At 39.1% G+C, this 18453-nt stretch overlaps 2 protein-coding genes across 3 annotated transcripts; one reads left to right on the top strand and one right to left on the bottom strand.

The window, feature by feature from the left end:
* Window positions 1–4740: 4740 nt before the first annotated feature.
* LOC148059523 (tubulin alpha-1B chain-like) lies at window positions 4741–7558 on the bottom strand. Its single transcript, XM_087781976.1, has 4 exons — window positions 7462–7558; window positions 6713–6935; window positions 6454–6602; window positions 4741–5790 (listed from the first exon to the last, which is right to left on the bottom strand). The coding sequence occupies exons 1-4, from the start codon at window positions 7462–7464 to the stop codon at window positions 4813–4815; spliced, it is 1353 nt and encodes a 450-aa protein (XP_087638102.1). The 5' UTR covers window positions 7465–7558; the 3' UTR covers window positions 4741–4812.
* A 2419-nt stretch (window positions 7559–9977) lies between these two features.
* LOC148059522 (natural resistance-associated macrophage protein 2-like) lies at window positions 9978–15962 on the top strand. 2 transcript variants are annotated; one of them, XM_087781474.1, is made up of 16 exons: window positions 9978–10182; window positions 10640–10720; window positions 10813–10952; window positions 11020–11142; window positions 11841–11960; window positions 12122–12228; window positions 12300–12370; window positions 13287–13354; window positions 13748–13903; window positions 13979–14137; window positions 14211–14297; window positions 14972–15091; window positions 15164–15313; window positions 15386–15459; window positions 15527–15680; window positions 15757–15962. In XM_087781474.1, exons 1-16 carry the CDS (start codon window positions 10161–10163, stop codon window positions 15859–15861), a joined length of 1737 nt encoding a protein of 578 aa, XP_087637600.1. In that variant the 5' UTR covers window positions 9978–10160; the 3' UTR covers window positions 15862–15962. The 2 variants fall into 2 exon arrangements, with proteins under 2 accessions (XP_087637600.1, XP_087637598.1); XM_087781472.1 differs by having other exon boundaries at window positions 10783–10952.
* Window positions 15963–18453: the final 2491 nt, after the last annotated feature.

Genomic DNA, 18453 nt, shown 5'->3' with positions numbered 1-18453 from the left:
TCTTTCAATCCTGTTTTATTCTCCTTCCTCGCGCAGCACCACAATACTGTATCGATATTCAGCAGCCCTGTGTACATGTTTTAAAATGTACTTAAAACACATAATTATTACTATTATCAATATTGTTTTTTGCAAAACAACACGTTTTATGGTTTTTATTTTAATAAATAAGTCGATTTCAATTCGATTTTTTATTATTATTCATAATAAACATTGTTTGATTGTTCATTTTTGTATTGCAAGTATCTGATGCTAGTCCTCATTATATTCTATGTAGCTAAAGCAACAATTAAATCCCGCAAGATCACGGCGATGACTGAGGACGAGATGATACATTGGATTCCAGTAGCTTTTAAAGCGTTACAAGCGCAGACAATTGCATAAACAAATCATAGAAGAACAAGAACAGGAATAAACACTACTAGCCAATGATCATGTTTCATATACGACTAAATCTTATCAATCTAGGATTTATTTTTAATTATTTTCTAATTATTCTCACTCATTTTTGAAGTAGATCTAATTGTTATGTTTTCTTTAAAGATTAAAATCGAATATACTACACTAATACAGTGATATATATTTTATTCATAATAACGTTACTATTCAACAGCATTTCTTTATATTTTACTTAAATTGCGTTTCTTTTTATCACAATAATATTGTGAGATAAATAAAGATGCAAATAGTAACAGCTTTGCTCTTTTGTGTTGCAATTACACAAGCAGTTATCACACTGTCCTCTTTGAAATAAAGTAATTCTAATTGTGTCCAAAGTCCAAAATATTCCCACAATCCCAGCGATGACTGAGGACAAGAGGATACAGTCGATTCCAGCAGCTTGGACATATTTGGGTTTGAAAACAAATGAAAGGAGTTAAGACTTCGTCAAGAGTCATGTGGTCTGTAAATTCTGCAACACCAGAGTCAAGTACTCGGACAATATTACAAATATATGCTTGTTACTACATTATCACAATATATTGTATTATTATGTCGTATTGTTGCCTCCGATCGTGATACATACCTGATTCTTCTCCTATTTTAGTTAAACTCATATTCTGAATTCCCAAGAAGACACTTAACCAGGTCTTTTGAAAAGGGTAAAAAAATATACTTACAAAGTTACAATTTACAAAGTCAACATTCTGACGAAAACACAGGTACTTTTCCCACTTTATGTATGTAAAAGTGCATTTGAGTTTCGGCCATTTATTCCGGTTGTCGACATTCAGGGGGCAGAGAAGCCCTGTTTTATAATGACTGTATACATGTTCCAGGGGTTCAGTGTGGAACTCTCGTCGTGTGTTTAAAGATTGAACATGTATAGTTAATACTTTGGTAAACAAGAGTTGGGATTGGATGGCTGGGCAGCAAAGCATCATGAGAGCCCATCAGCATGGTTTCTCTGACCCTGGGACCGGCCAGACAGTCCCAAGGAAGAGAGGACATGTCTGGGTAAAAAAAAGATGTATCGTCACCATAATTTGTTTCTTCCAAAGGCAACTCAGCAGTTTTGTCACAGGTGTCAAGAAAAAAAGTACCTTCAGAAATATATAAAATGTCATTTTATCAGCGTAAATATGTATCAGTTCAGCCTATAATTCACGACACCTGACACATATATTGCTTCTTAATTTCCATTCATAATCTACAGAAGCCTCGTCTAATGCCTCTGAAGAAGCTGGTTTCCAATCGTCCTCGCACACTTTTATAATCTTCTTAGGAAAATTCACCCACAGAAGATGTGGCGGAACGTGGAGGCACGAATCTAAATAAATAACATTAAACTAGTGTCACTTTTGTCTGGAACATGTGTGAGGATTGTGTCACATCCCAGCGCGGCGTAGGTGAGCGGAGGAGATGGCTCACCTGAGAGCATTAGCACCTTCTGGATTATTTCGGAGTTGATTTAGCATCTATCAGCCTCATTTCATGCCTCTTATCTTGCCGCCGCGTTTTTTTTTCACATCGCGTTTGACGGCTTCTTATGCTTTTGTTTGTTGTTTAAACCCAGCAAGGATTTATTCCCGCACTGACACCCTGTTTTGGCCCTTAAAGCCGAAGTGTTTGACTCCAGGCGAAAGGGGATTTCTTTTCTTCTGGCCCCGGTGTAATCCCGGCAGACAAAGCAAGCACAGTGGAGTGTAGCAAGTTGCTCTGGCAACATCTAATCCAACCGGCTAGCATCTCCCTGAAGTACCTGCTGGACTGAGAGCCTCCTCCTTATTTCCCTATTGAACCAGAAATTTCCTCATTGGTTAAGATTCATCTTGGCTTTACCTGCAGTGATTTTTTTTCATCCTTTCAACGAAATAAAGCTCCGTCTATGAGCTCGCTCTTCAGAGAGGAATCACTCCGGATGATGTGACAAGAGTACACTGTAATTGTACCTGCGGTGGAGTCGAGTGTTTGTTCTGCTTCTCAGATCTGACGGTGAGTGGAGCGACGGCGATAAGGATTGGCGACGATAGCTGTGCAGGGTAAAACAAAAAAAGAAAAAGAAAAAGCTAAATGGAGCAGCTGAGTGATTCACACGTGTCAACATGTTTCGGCTTTCAGAGCCACTTGGCAATTCATTCTGCTAAGAGCCCACGTTTTATATACTATATATAGAATATATAATATATACAGTATACTAGGGACAAAGAGGCTTAAAATGACAAGAAAACTTCCTCTCAAAGATGCAGTAAGTCTCTGACATGACCATGTTTTGAACTTATTACTTTATAAAGTTCTCCCTCGTCTGAAATCTGGGCGAAAGAGAGGTTACGAGAGTGAAGTCCATTATGACGTAATAATGGGCTTCACTCCTCCTCCGGGCCAGCTGTAATCACACCCAGCTTTGTTTATACAACATGTCCCTTTCCAGGATTGATGGCGAACCTCGACATACGACCATCATAGCAGAGTGGGCATGGTAATCGTAAACAAGATTTCATCTCCAGAATAAAGTGTTTTCAGTGGGCGGGGCTTGAGATCATTTTGTAATGTATATATGTTAGTTGCACTTTAAGTAAAGGTACTTGTTATTAAAAATATAGGATATATTAACTTTTGCTATGAAGTTATGGATATGAGATAAGAGTTTGATTTGACGTAACAATTTTTATAGATTTATACATAGAGATTTCAAAGAAACATATGAATATGCTATAAAAACACTTTCAGATCAGGTCTTAAAAAAATACAATACATTACATACAAGTATTGTAATTTAAATGTCTTACATCTATTTTTTAACGCGTTAAATGTGAACACCTGATTAAGATTTTATGTTAGTTTAAAATGTAAAATTTGTTTGAATTTTTAAAGACGCAACAATCACAATAGTGAAACAACCACACATTTATGTTCAATTTGGTTCATGGGGCAACTTCGGAAATTTCTTTGGGCATCGTGGGAAGTTGTTAATTCAAAACCTACACTTTTTTTCCTGAAATGAGTGCATTTTATGAACCTTCCTCTGTAAATTAAAGATAAAACATTAAGTAATCTTGTACATATCCAAGTTAACTTAGTATCTGGAAGACTAATAAGCAGCAGTCTTTGGTTGTTTGGGGTTCAGAAGAAGAGGAAGAAAAAAAAAAACCTCACTATACTCTGATCCTGCATTTCAATGAAAGGAGGCTCGTGGCTTTGATGGTGAGTCTCGCTGCTTCACTAAAAACTCTAATGATAGCTGTTTCTAAAGCCCGACATCAAAAGTGCTGTTGGCCTTATTACTTATGGTCCAGAGTGAGGGGTTCACACTGTGTTTGCAGACACTCGCTTGGACCGGGCTGGCGAGGGAATAGACTTTCTGTTGGGAAAGCTTGCTAGCGTGAAGCAATGGCGCCACCTTTGGACATATACGGTACTGTCAGAGTGAGGACAGAAAATTAAAACTAGTAACTGTTAAGAGCATAAGTGGGTGTGTCCAAATTAATAAAAGGTTTTGTTAAAAAAAACATGCGTGGATTAGATTAAAAATTAAATTTACTTTCCATCAATCTTTTCAAAAAAACATGTGGAAGATAAAGTTGTAGATATAACAAGGAGCGTCGATGTTACGTTAAGTAAAAACTATAACCGCACTAGGCATTGTCTACTGCTCCTGTTTATGGTGATAGAAGTATTTCATATCTATAGTGAGAAGAATTTTACTTTCATTTCTGTCCAGTTTTCTAACGCATGTTTCCGGTGTGTTAACTTATACAACAGTGCTCTCAAGTGGCGTCTTGAGGTATTGCACCATGTAGTTTCTATCCGTTTATTTATAATGTACTGTATATATCTGTTGTTAAAAACTATTGTCTGACGGTGTTGCCACTAAGCAAGGTTTAATTTCAAAGCATTTGCTTTATAACAACATGTAGAGTTGCAGGTATACTTCAGTCTTTTTCGCTTTAACTTTTTCTTTAAGCTACACTAGTTAAGCAGTGCAGCTAGAAAACACACCCATAAGTGCATTTAAAAAGGAAGCTAAATAAGATGAATTATCAATTCAAACGCCATAAAGTATATTCATTGTTAAATAAATCAAGTGGAAGACAGTGTGTGTGTGTTTGTGTGTTCATATAAAATCAATGATAGAAGAAATGTAAGTTCTACGTCATTTGGTGCTCCGCCCTCTAACCACTTCGCTATTGGTTGAAACCCAAGGCGAAGCGGTTAGGGGGCTTCGCACCAATTCATAGAACCTGAGTTTATGATCATAACTCAGGGGTTTTCAACACAAATAATTAGAGAAAAGACAGCTTTTGATTCTCATCGTTTATTTCAGACATCTTGGATATTATCCAGTGCCTTGTTGTTTACCACATTTTATTTTTAATATTCCTCTCCTTCCTCCCCTTCGCCGTCAGCCGAGTCGACTCCCACCTCTTCATAATCCTTCTCCAGGGCAGCCATGTCCTCTCTGGCCTCAGAGAACTCTCCCTCCTCCATGCCCTCGCCAACGTACCAGTGGACGAAGGCCCTCTTGGCGTACATCAGGTCGAACTTGTGGTCAAGTCGAGCCCAGGCCTCTGCGATAGCAGTGGTGTTGCTCAGCATGCACACGGCCCTCTGGACCTTGGCCAGGTCTCCACCGGGAACCACGGTGGGGGGCTGGTAGTTGATGCCCACCTTGAAACCGGTGGGACACCAGTCCACGAACTGGATGGTACGCTTGGTCTTGATGGTGGCGATGGCGGCGTTCACGTCTTTGGGCACCACGTCGCCACGGAACAGCAGGCAGCAGGCCATGTACTTGCCGTGGCGAGGGTCGCACTTCACCATCTGATTGGCCGGCTCGAAGCAGGCGTTGGTGATCTCGGCCACCGACAGCTGCTCGTGGTAGGCCTTCTCCGCAGAGATGACCGGGGCGTAGGTGGCCAAGGGGAAGTGGATTCGGGGGTACGGCACCAAGTTGGTCTGGAACTCGGTCAGATCCACGTTGAGGGCGCCGTCGAAGCGAAGGGAAGCGGTGATGGAGGACACGATCTGGCTGATCAGCCTGTTCAGGTTGGTGTACGTGGGACGCTCGATGTCCAGGTTCCTGCGGCAGATGTCGTAGATGGCCTCGTTGTCAACCATGAAGGCACAGTCGGAGTGCTCCAGGGTGGTGTGGGTGGTCAGGATGGAGTTGTAGGGCTCCACCACGGCGGTGGACACCTGGGGAGCTGGGTAGATGGAGAACTCCAGCTTAGACTTCTTGCCGTAGTCCACGGACAGACGCTCCATCAGCAGGGAGGTGAAACCAGAACCGGTGCCTCCTCCGAAGCTGTGGAAGACCAGGAAGCCCTGGAGTCCTGTGCACTGGTCAGCCTGAGGGCGAGATGATGAAATGATATTTAAAGGTCAGGAAATATTGAATATATAGATATAATGCCATTTTTCTTTTTTGATACTGGGTAGATTTAACAATGTTTGTTCCTTTTTGTGTTGCAAGTAAATTTCCTGCCACTAGATGGAAGCAGTTATATGTCCTCGGCAGCTAAAGGAACAATGGAATCTCGCAAGATTACTGAGGATGAGAGGATACAGTTGACGATTGGACCCATCTTTGATTGTGAAACCAATCGTTTACGACTTGGTCAAGATAAGTTTTTTTCTTAAGCTTCATTTTTCTGTTAACTATGAGAGTCACGTACTTTGACAACACTACAAATACCACCTCGTTCCAACAGTATCACAGTATATTGTTGACCGTGTATCGTGATAAGATTCTTGCCAATACACACCCCTTACATATGTACAATAAATATATGCTATTGATATATATTAATACATTACATTAAATTAAAACATTTTCAGGTATATGTGTTTATTGTTTTGAAGATATTTTATTGATTGTTGACAGATACTTTAGTAATAGTGGGCGTGGCTTGTATTAGATGAAATATAGGCAGTTTTACAAAGGGTAAAATCCAAATTTGTGTGACTTATTGATTCCTAAATCTGTAGGAGACCCCTGACTCTTTCACTCACCAGTTTGCGGATCCTGTCGAGCACCTGATCGATGAGCTCTTTGCCGATGGTGTAGTGTCCTCGGGCGTAGTTGTTGGCGGCGTCTTCCTTCCCGGTGATTAGCTGCTCAGGGTGGAACAGCTGACGGTATGTGCCGGTGCGAACCTCATCTGTGGAGGTTATAAAATGAAAACAATGAGTATTTGTGGAACAGTCATGGTATAAGTACTCTTTATTTTTGACAAAATCTTTATTTAAATCTCTCATAAATGACATTTACCAATGACGGTTGGCTCCAGATCCACGAAGACGGCTCTGGGCACATGCTTCCCTGCCCCGGTCTCGCTGAAGAAGGTGTTGAAGGAGTCGTCTCCTCCTCCGATGGTCTTGTCGCTGGGCATCTGACCGTCCGGCTGGATCCCATGCTCCAGGCAGTAGAGTTCCCAGCAGGCATTGCCGATCTGGACACCGGCCTGGCCGACGTGTACTGAGATGCACTCGCGCTGTGGGAGCACAAAAAAAAATGCATTAATATTTAATAAGGCAAGAAAAACACGACAGGCCTTATATGTCTGAGCAGGGGTTTTAAAAAAAAAAAGGTCAGTCGTCTGACGAGCCTCTGACGTCACGAGATTAGACCCGGATTAACGATGCGACAAAATACACCTTGTCTGGTTGTAATTGGCCTACATTTGATTTTATCTATTAACGCTGTAATGATACACGGTTTGTAAAAAAAATAATTAAAAATCATGGATTATTAATGAATCCTTTGTATCCATCAGACACATCCTCCTCCCCGCAGACGGTGATGGTGCTCCTCAGAACAAGGCCCACACCTTCGTCATCCATGCAAGGCTGCAGACTCCGAAGCCCTCCCCCTATATAAACCTCTTTTTGACGCTCGATCTTTAACTGATGATGCCGCGTCGGGTTTTTTTTAAAAGGTCACTCGCGAAATTCATCCCTGTTTTTTTTTTAAAAACTCCTTAGTGCTCGATTCTAAATATGAATATATATACATCTTACCATTTTATGACCGTTAGATTTGGAGTCGACGGCTGAGGAGGTTTCTTTGCAACTGAGTCTTACAGTCCGACGTTTCCTTTGTCGATGTAAGAGATGATGGCGGTTCTGCGGGTGAACTGGCCTATTTATACGGCGCAGCCTCTCCGTCTTCTTCTGCCGCGACGCCATTGGTCCGCACGTCGATGGTGTGACGTGACAGTTCCCGCGGCGGCTTCCCATTGGCCCGCGGGAGCCGTCCATCACCGAGGACGCCGCCCCCCTCGGCCACACCTGCGACTTTCCTCCGGCAGAGAAGAAGCGAGCACTGCAGTGGAGTCATCCTCGGTCAGGATGAGAAAATAACGGCCCGCAGAACAGGCCTCACCGAGAGCATCCGTCAAGATCATTAAATACACGTTTAAATTACATTATTAGTCTGTTTTCTAAATGGGATCAAACGTTTTTTGAGGCCTTATCTATATATTATTATGCGTTTTTTATAAGGGTAGCATTTAACAAAAGAACGAATAATTCAGGATATAACAAAGAGCATCAGTAGTATGAACATATTTGAATCATATATACAGAAAATAATCCACTTGACAGTTTCTAAACTGACTGAAATCCTTCCCAAGAAGAAGGTTGTGTTTCTTTCCCAGCTACAATTAACACCAAACATTTCCTCTTTTTTATGTTTCCAAGGTTAAGGTGATTTAAGTACTAATCTGTATTTTAGTACCACTAAATTTTGAATTATTCTACTGCTACATCTCTCTGGCAATGCTGCTCTTTTGAAAATATTTATAATATATTTTAAGTAGAGCCAAGATGCTCTTTTTCAGTCTCTTAAAATAGATCAGTGGTGAACCACAAGCCCCACAGCTGAGCCTTCACCCTCATCCATCACTGACAAACACGTCAAACATACTACTTAACATTAACGTCAGAAAACTTCACAGTCAGTCATTTTGATGATAATTTCTTGCATTTATAATTATTCTTATAACCCTTTTCAAATACAATCTTACATTTCAGATATCAAAATATACATACCCCCAATACATTGAGAGGTTCTTTTTTTTCGATACTGTATCAAGTCTGGTTCTGCTTGAAGTTTCTGCACGTTAAATGGAAGTTTTTCCTCCTCACTGTCCTCATTGTGATTTGATGGGTTGGTTTTCTTTTCACTTATGGTGTTATCTTAAGTGTATTAACTTGTAATTTGACACTTTAAATTAAATTGAATTAAATTCATTTTGGAGTTGGAATGCAGAACATAGTTTTAGAATGTAAGGGGGATCTTATGTTTTGATGTTCTCTATATTTACCTAATATTCTAGAGAATAACCTTGTTTTGATTTTGAAATCAAATTTTAAAACAACATTAATTGTTGCCTCCTCTGGTTCGCTACTGTATGGTAGTTCAGCCCCTACAATGTGGTCCAAGGTTTAACCTCTAGCCGTTTTGAAATTCAAATGTATGTTTTCATCATTTCTGAGTTAGCGTGCTATCCCTTGTAAACAAATGTGAAGTAAATGTACTACTTAAAACTCATCTGAAAGAGAATCATGTACTGTAGTGATCTATTGAAAGATCATGGACTCGTATTATGTTGTGTAAATACAAATACAAAATTAGATCTTATGTAAAAGAAAAACCTTTTGACTTTTTATTTGCCCAATTAAAAAGAACAAACAATTAACATTGTAGATATTTGAAACAGTGCCTATACATTGTAATAATATTAATAATGGAGTTCAATCAACAAAAGAACGAGATAAAATGAAAAATTTATACAAATAATAGTAAATGTATAGCCGAAATGAAGAGTAAAAACTAAATAAAATAAGAAAAACAAGGAGGAAAAATACATGTGTGTTACTGTATCTCATGAGCAATAAAAAAAATGGCAATGAAAACCAAGACATAGACAATACACTCCAAAGCAGCAGTTGAATTATCTTTTAACAATAATTTAAAAGGAGAAAAACCTTTTGCTAAATGCAAGAAAGTCTCCTTAACTTAACTCAACTTAATTGAGAATTGACCTCTAGTTATTGAGAATTAGTTAAATCACAATTCAACTTTGAATTTTCTGGGAAATCAATTCTAAATTTATTGGAATAGTTCCTTAAGAGTAACTTGTAATGAACAACACATTTTTAAAAAGATATATTAATCTCGTAAATACCGATAATCGGACGTCTCTGATATCAAGGACAATAGAGAGAAATTACTCGTTTAGCTTGCTTTTCCCCATCAACTTTTCTATACAGCGCCCTCTGCTGTTCAATGCGTGTATCGTTTTACTTTCTTTTAATCCTGCCATAGAAAACGGGTCAATTTGCCTTTTTCATTTAATTCAAATTATCCAAAAAACTAAATCGGTTTCAAATAATTGTGAATAAACATAATGTTGATTTGTTTCTAAAAAAAATAGTGCAAGTTTTTTTTTTATTGACATCATTTGTTTATGGGACCAAAAAGAACACCGCAGGTAGCCGTAGTCCGGGTCACGTGACAGAAACAACCCCAACAGGTCGTGAAAAGTTTGTGTTCAGTTTCTCCTCCCTCTTGTCATAAATCTGAAAGGACGATGCGACGATGTTTATTCCAACTTCACACGTTCACGTCTTAGAACTACGATGCTAGCGAACACACCTGGAATTGAAGCTCGTGTTGCAGAAGAAGTTTGAAGGAATTCTGTAACTTTCTCGAGATGTTTCGCTTCTTCCGCTCAGGTGAGTCATTTAGTGGATTATTTACTCGTTTAGGTTTCGCAAGAGTTAATATCCGGAGGTAAAATAAAATGATTGTTACGTTAGTAACTTGTTTTGATTTTTCTTTTAAAGCTTAAAAAACATTCACAATGTTTGTTTTACTTTAAGGTTGGATTGGGGCTAAAATATGTTAAGATTATGGGATTAATAAAGATTATTTTAGCAATGGGGGGGTCGACATGTATTAAGTGTATAAATATCTATAAGAACATCATAATACTATAATAATCTATGTTAAATATATATTTAAAAAATCTGAAACACGTTGTATGCTGACTCTAGTTAATATTTATTCACATGCAGAGAATGTACATTTATAAGTCAAGTGCTTGTCAACACTTCATAATAGTTTATTTTTCTCGTGTTTCCGTGTCCTTTATAATCTGAAATCCAAAACAAACAAGGTCTTTGTTTCAAGGTACAAACCCTCCTGAGGACATCAGTATCTCCTCGCTTCCGCCGGCCGTGCCCACCAATCAGAATTTAATAAAAACAGAAGGTACATATATTTTGTTTCACTTTTTTATAGTAATTTCAGTCCTTGAACATGTGTGGTTCTAGTTGTTGCCTCGTTGCTGTTTCAAATGTCAGACTGCGATATAAGCGAAGGAGGAAAGTCGGTGATAAACACCACACAATCGGGGGTTTTTCACAAGCATCAGACGGACGATGACGGGAATTCCGGTTCTTACTTCGACCAACGGATACACGTGCCGGAGGAGGACGACGAGGTAAATTTTCCCCGATCTCGCTTCTTATACGATATTCCGTACCATGTCCATCCTTATTTTTCCTCAGAGATGTTTTAGTTTCCGAAAACTTTGGGCGTTCACCGGGCCGGGATTTCTGATGAGCATCGCGTACCTGGATCCAGGTAACATTGAATCCGACCTGCAATCCGGAGCCAAAGCTGGCTTTAAGGTATGTCATTTATATGTGATATATACCATGACAACACGTTCAGGTTTGAGACTTTGTACCCAGTGCGAAATCGATAAAAACAAAGTGAAAGACGACGCACTGTGTAATGGAACATGGGAAAAAAATGTATTCAAAAGGAATGGCAACAATCATACACTGCTTCCTGTATCTGGAGGGAACATTATTAAAAAATACTGTCATCAGATCAACCATGTTGGAGGAATTGTAGAGCTGCCACATGTATCTAGATCTCGCTCACATATTGTGCTGAAATGGTCAAATATTGACAGGATGTGTGTGAAGTAATTGAAAATATCCCGGAGGATAATATTTCACATTTAGGTTTCTGTGTCTAAACCTGGTCTTGGAGGCAAAAGTATTGACCGTCAGGAAGACACATTGGAGATTAAATTACTTTTGGCAACATCTAAAAGTCAGGTTCAGTTGAAGAATGGATTTGTAATGGATGTGTATGAAATGGATTTTCTGGCAAGAAGAGAAATGCGTTTAAAAATCGTGAGAATGTACTTTGTTTCCACAGCAATGACAAGAATGAGGATGTTGGTTTTAGTGTGTTTTTGTATTTTAGATGTTCACAAGTTGTTTGATTTAATGCCAAAAAGCCTATGTTAAAAAATAGAAATTGAGTAGAAATCATTGATTCCTCATCATTTATTCCATCACATTCTCGTCTGCAGCTCCTCTGGGTCCTCCTGGGGGCCACGATCATAGGTCTGCTGCTGCAGAGACTGGCGGCTCGTCTCGGCGTGGTCACCGGCTTTCATTTGGCCGAAGTCTGTCATCGACAATATCATACTGTGAGCATCTGACATACTGATCGCAAACACAACAAATCTACAAGAAACTAAACATAAAAATAAAAAAATATTAAATCCCATTTTTTTCATCCATACATTTTCAATGTATAGCATGTTATTCATCATGGACTTCATCACATCTTGTCGATTTTAATTCCCAGGTTCCTCGTGTCATCCTGTGGATCATGGTGGAGTTGGCCATCATCGGTTCAGACATGCAGGAGGTCATTGGCTGCGCGATTGCATTCAGTCTTCTCTCTTCTGGCAGGTCAAGATTGAGTTGTTTATTTTTTTCCAGACCGAAACTATCTTCTGGCATTAAAATGTTTTTATTTGCAGGATACCATTGTGGGGCGGCGTGCTCATCACTATCGTGGACACATTCTTCTTCCTTTTTTTGGATAAATATGGTATGTAGAGTTTCATTGTCATGTTCGTAGAAGATTTGACGCCCAGTTAAAGAAATAATCTTCCATTGAGAAATTAATTGGCTCACGTAAAAACTTTTAAAGCTTGTTCCAGTACGTTTTACAAGCACTTTTTGCTGACTTTGCGAGTTTATCCTTTGGTCAAATAATGATTAACTAGAGGTTGTTTCATTTCACATAACAAACAGGTGGTTCAAAAAGAGTTGGAGCTCCTTACATATTCAATAATTATGAAATCTATTAGGTGAGAGAGTGAAAGGTTGAAATAATTTCAAATATTCAATATTTGTTATAGTTTAATATTGAATTTAAAACTCTACGAATTAAAAAATATTGAATAATTGAAATTAAAATATAACAAATATTGAATAATTGAAATTAAAATATAACAAATATTGAAAAAATGAAATTAATTCAACCTTAAATATTTGAAAATAATAAATTCAACCTTTCAATATTCTGATGGCACTGATGTACTTCCATTCTTTTTAACAAACGAAAACCTTTAAGCTACTCTATGATATACAACCTTGTTAAAAAAGTGACTAGAGCAGCCAAGGTTTATCAATCTAGTCGTCACTCCTGTGTGTGTGTCATGTGACCAACAGGAAGAATTGACAACATGGACTAAAAGCACCGTTTTTTTTACTACAATATCATAGTTATTTATGAAATAACCTTGGTTATCATCAAGAAAACATGAAAAATGTCTTGATATTATCTCTTAAATTAATCTCTTGTTTTATTATTATATTTGTACGAATTAATTAATCTTTGTTTGTACCACAAAGTCAAATACAAAACAAAAATAAAGAAATCGATCTGATATCGTACATTTTTCACGACTGTATATGTATTTTTTCCCCCATCTTTAAAAGTCAATGTTTGTTTGCTGCAGGTCTAAGAAAATTGGAGGCTTTTTTTGGGTTGCTCATCACCATCATGGCGATCACATTTGGATATGAGGTACGATGTTGCGACATTCTTGTCGTAGATCAGGGCATCAAACTCCATCACAATCACACATTTTTGTGGGGTTTAACAAATGTAATATTTACCAAACTGTAAAAACAGGCCGACCATGAATAGCTCTGAAAGTAAGAACCAGAATTTTAAAAATGATCCTGAAAGAAACTGGCAGCCAGTGAAGAGTTTTAAGGATCCGGGAAATGTGAGTTCTTCTACTAGAGCTGGTCAGAATTCTCCCTGCAGAGTTTTGTATTAACACGAAAATAAACTGTTACAATAGTCTAAACGAGAATACACAAATTTATGGATTACAAGGTCCAGATCATGTTGTGACATCATTTTCCCGGAAATAGTAGCAGGGTTCTCTATCAATGCCTGCTTGTCTTCCAGTACGTCATGGTGGGTCCAGACCAGGCCCAGCTCCTGGCCGGGATGTTCGTCCCGTACTGCGAAGGCTGCGGACCGGCTCAGCTCACTCAGGCCGTGGGCATCGTGGGCGCCGTCATCATGCCGCACAACATTTACCTCCACTCGGCTCTCGTCAAGGTCTGAATCCACTTCTGTCCTCCTCAACCCCCCCTGCGTTGGTCCTTCAGGCGTGACCTTTTAATCTCCTCACAGTCTCGAGATGTCGATCGATCGAACAAGAAACAGGTGAAAGAGGCCAACAAGTACTTTTTTCTCGAGTCCAGCGTTGCTTTGTTCCTCTCCTTCCTCATCAACGTGTTTGTGGTGGCGGTTTTTGCCGAGGCGTTCTATGGCCGCACCAATGCAGAGGTGGTGAGTGTCCAGGCTTAAATTCTCAATGTCGGGCATCATCTCTGGAGAACACTCTTCATTTCTTTCATTCCAGTACAGCGTCTGCAATTCCACCGGAACTCCTCATATGGACTTGTTTCCTTTAAACAACCAGACACTTGAGGTGGACATCTTTAAAGGGGTGAGCTGTTGCTATCTGAAAATACTGTAGTAACAAGGATATATTTGGAGTATTGTCCAGTACTTTACTCTGGTTATGCAGTATTTACAGACCACATGACTCTTGACGAAGTCGTAACTACTATCATTTGTTTTGAAACCAAAATATGTCCAAACATCAGCTTTAAAAGCTGCTGGAGTCAACTGTATCCTCTCGTCCTCAGTCATCGCTGGGATCTCGTGGGAATTATTTGGTCTTTTAGTCTTGGAGGACGTAATTAGAATTGGTATATTTAAAAGGGGACAGTGTAATAACTGCTGCCATCTAGTGGCCGGACGTTTAATTGCAAAACACAAAAAAATGAATTAAGCTGTGACTATTTTATATTTAACTCACAATATTATTTTGATAAAATAACTGTAATTTTAAGGAAAAATATAAGGAAATGCTGTTGAATAATTAATGATATTATGAATTAAAAAAATATAAGAATATATCATTGTATTAGTGTATTTATTTGTAATCTTTAAAGAAAACATCATAACAATTAGATCTACCAAAAAGAAGGAAGAATAATGAGAAAATAATTAATTAAAAATAAATTTATTGAAAAGATTTGGTCGTAAATGAATGAAATGAAACCTGATCATTGGCTAGTTGTGTTTATTCTGATTCGTTTATGTGTTTTCGACCAGGGCGTGGTTTTGGGGTGTTTCTTCGGCCCCGCCGCGCTTTACATCTGGGCCATTGGAATCCTGGCTGCGGGTCAGAGCTCCACCATGACCGGAACATACTCGGGCCAGTTTGTGATGGAGGTCCGCCTCGCTCTCGCTTCATGTTACATCCACACTGTGTTATCAACACAACTTCATCTCCTTCTCTGTCAGGGTTTCTTGAATCTACGCTGGTCGCGGTTCGCCCGGGTCTTGCTGACCCGCTCGATTGCCATCACGCCCACCCTGCTGGTCGCCGTGTTCCAGGACGTGCAGCATCTGACGGGAATGAACGATTTCCTCAACGTGTTGCAGAGCATGCAGGTTATTTCTTGACACCTATGTTGGTGAGTAAAACTTGGACCTCCTCGTGACGCATCCTCTTGTCTCCTCCAGCTCCCGTTCGCTCTCATCCCCATCCTCACGTTCACTAGTTTGCCGGCTCTGATGAACGAGTTTGCTAACGGCTTGTGAGTCTCGGACAGATCATGCTACGGCAGAAGACGTGGCTTAATTCCCACGATGTTTGTTTCACAGGGTGGTGAAAATCGGAGGGGGGATAGTGATCGTGGTGGTGTGCGCCATCAACATGTACTTTGTGGTCGCTTACGTGACGACGTTCGCCAGTGTGTGGCTGTACGTGCTGGCAGCGTTCTTCTCACTGGCTTATCTGAGCTTCGTGGGCTATTTGGTAAGTACCATTCTGACAAATAAACAAAAATAAAAACGGTGACTATCAAGAATATTTAATGTTTTTTTTATTGCAGTCGTGGTTGTGTTTGATCGCCCTCGGCGTGTCCTGTCTGGACCCGACCACGAGAAGGAACGATATGACTGTTCTGATTCCGCAGCAGCCGGAGTTCGAGTCCTGAAGGTCCTGAACAATTTAAAGACGACTCTTATCAGGTGCTTGAATGTTCTGATGTGTATTTATTGTAAATGTTTGTAATTATCAATGAAGACTCACCGTGTCTCTCTCTGTACTTTTCTTTCATTTGTTTAAAATTGGTTAAAGATCATAAAGTATGAGGGGCAACTTTAAAAATGTACTAATCTTTCTGAAATGCACGGTTTATTTTTTTTAATTGAAAATACAATTTTAAATTGTTTCGTTTTTTTTCACATTTTGTCTGGTTTTGCACATAACATAATTTTAAGGCTAAATAATAATAATAATAAATACATTTTTTATAGTGCTTTTCACAAAGACGCTTTATATAAACAGAAAAAAAATGATAATGGATACATACATACAGAACAAGATACTTAAATAATGCTAAAAACCTGGAGAAGTAGATGGGGGGGGGAGAAAGGGTGGACAATTATTATATAATAATTATTATAGGGTATTTAAAATGAAATTCAATATAAATATTTTTATTCACAACATTTTTTTTAATTTATTTATCTTTTGTTTAACTTATAAAGTCTTCCTTCACGCCTTCTTTGACTTGGTTCGACACCCCCTCACAACCGTCTAATGTGGCCCCCCGCAGGATATTTAATAACGCCCCCCTCCTCTCGTGGGTTTCGGTTCTGACCCGTGCCAACGCCACAAATAGACCAACGCTGTCATCCGCCGATTCATGCAGTTCCTTTAATGGCCACCACGGAGCAGCAAACGCTCGCAGTGAGTTTTCTCATGTCGTCGTCTCTACTGTACACGACAGTGACGTCACGACCCAAACCCTTCTGGTGTGATGTTACATTCATGAGGCGTCCATGTTTGTCAGGCGTGTGCTGGTATGTCCACGGAACCGAGACTTCTGTGGCTGGAGCGATCCACCCCGCCCCCCCTTACATTTAATCCTTAACATCTTAAAAGTGTTTTAGATCCGATGGAAAAATGGAAAATAAGGCATGTTTTCTGTACATCGTCCTGACATGTAGCACAGTTATGTAACATGCGAACAGTCTTCCTGCCGCCCCTTGTGTGTTTTTGTTTTTTCTCAATGAGCCAATGTCTCCCTGCAGAGGCCTCACAGCCGGTCCACTAGGCCCCTTTCCTGGAAACTTTGAGCTGAGGCCACGCAGGGGCAGGGACTGAGAATGTAGGAGGGTGGATGGAGGGGGGGTTACAGTTCCAGCAAATCACATGGTTGTGGACCCTACAATAGAGAGCGGGCCCTACATGAGACGCCGATCAGAGCCTTCGTTTCAAGACCGTGTTCTGTGCCTTGTTACCTGGTATTAGAAAAACAACGTGTCTTAAACTATTTTTTATAGTTTTGAAATACAAAAAACAAGTGCAAATTGTATCAACTTTTATGATTAGAAACTTAAATTTAGAAATAAAAATAGTAATAACGGGCACATAACACATTGAACTATACAGAGTTAACGTAAAAATAAACAAATATTCGAATTTAATTTTTTTAAATGCATTTACGCAGGTGTTTTTTAACCTTTGACCCACATGTTATTATTTGATGCCATCAAGGCAGTTTAGTTTCATCCTGTCATTACTATGGAACTTTTTATATGACTTTTATTTTCTCTATTTGTATTTGACAGGCCAGCATTGTGAAGTTGGAAGGACTCTTGATTCCATCCTGGGGTTTGAACCTGGGATTATTCTGCTTGGTCTTGGTACTTGTGTATGTCTTGTGATGGATGGTTGACGTGGGGTACCCCCCCCCTGCCCCCTCTGTCACTTCACAAAGCTGCACCCCGTTAAAAAAATGAGGGAAACCAACTTTTAAGTTCTAAAAATAAATACTGTCATAGTAGATAAAATAATGTATTACTGTTTTTTACTTGTACTTGTGCTGGTGGCTGAAAACGAATAGTTGTTCAAAATGTAAGTATATAATACACTTTGTAAAAACGGAGCTTAAACTTGACTCAATAAAATTGCACTTTGTATTTTGGTCAAATTTGTTTTTACGGTGTTGGTTTTCTTGAGTTGTCACAGTGGTTGATTTGGTTGAATTGTATATATATTTTATATATATATATATATGTCTTGATGTCTTCACTCAGCACTTTGTTTAGACCTAATGTTTAATGTTTATTTTATAAAGATATAGACAAAAATAACACGGCAATATTTACTGCTAGTGTCTTGAATACAGCAGAATGTTAAAAAACAAATGATTTTTTTATGATTTTTCTTTTTTCTTTTATGTAAATATGTTGATATGCCAAATGTACCACCCTGTAACATGAGTCGTTTTATATTTAAAATATATAGGGCATTTTGATGACAGGAAAATACATTTTAATGGTTGGAATAATAATCATCTATTTAATGTTGATACCTGCGGATGAAGGTATAAATAACCTAGTGCTATTACAGTTTTTTTTAAAAACTGTCATGGTTGCAGCTTCTGGCCATGTGGGCGGAGATCTGGTGTTTGGCTGTTTTTGTTTGGTTGGAGATGATGATGATGATGATGATGATGGGGATTTGGTGTATGACAATAATAAGTTTTTAGGGGGCGGGGCCACCGAACGTCTGCAGC

This window comes from Callionymus lyra, chromosome 19 (assembly GCF_982586985.1).
Source record: "Callionymus lyra chromosome 19, fCalLyr1.hap1.1, whole genome shotgun sequence".
Classification (NCBI taxonomy): Eukaryota; Metazoa; Chordata; class Actinopteri; order Syngnathiformes; family Callionymidae; genus Callionymus; species Callionymus lyra.
This window is presented reverse-complemented; position numbering and strand designations above follow the sequence as displayed.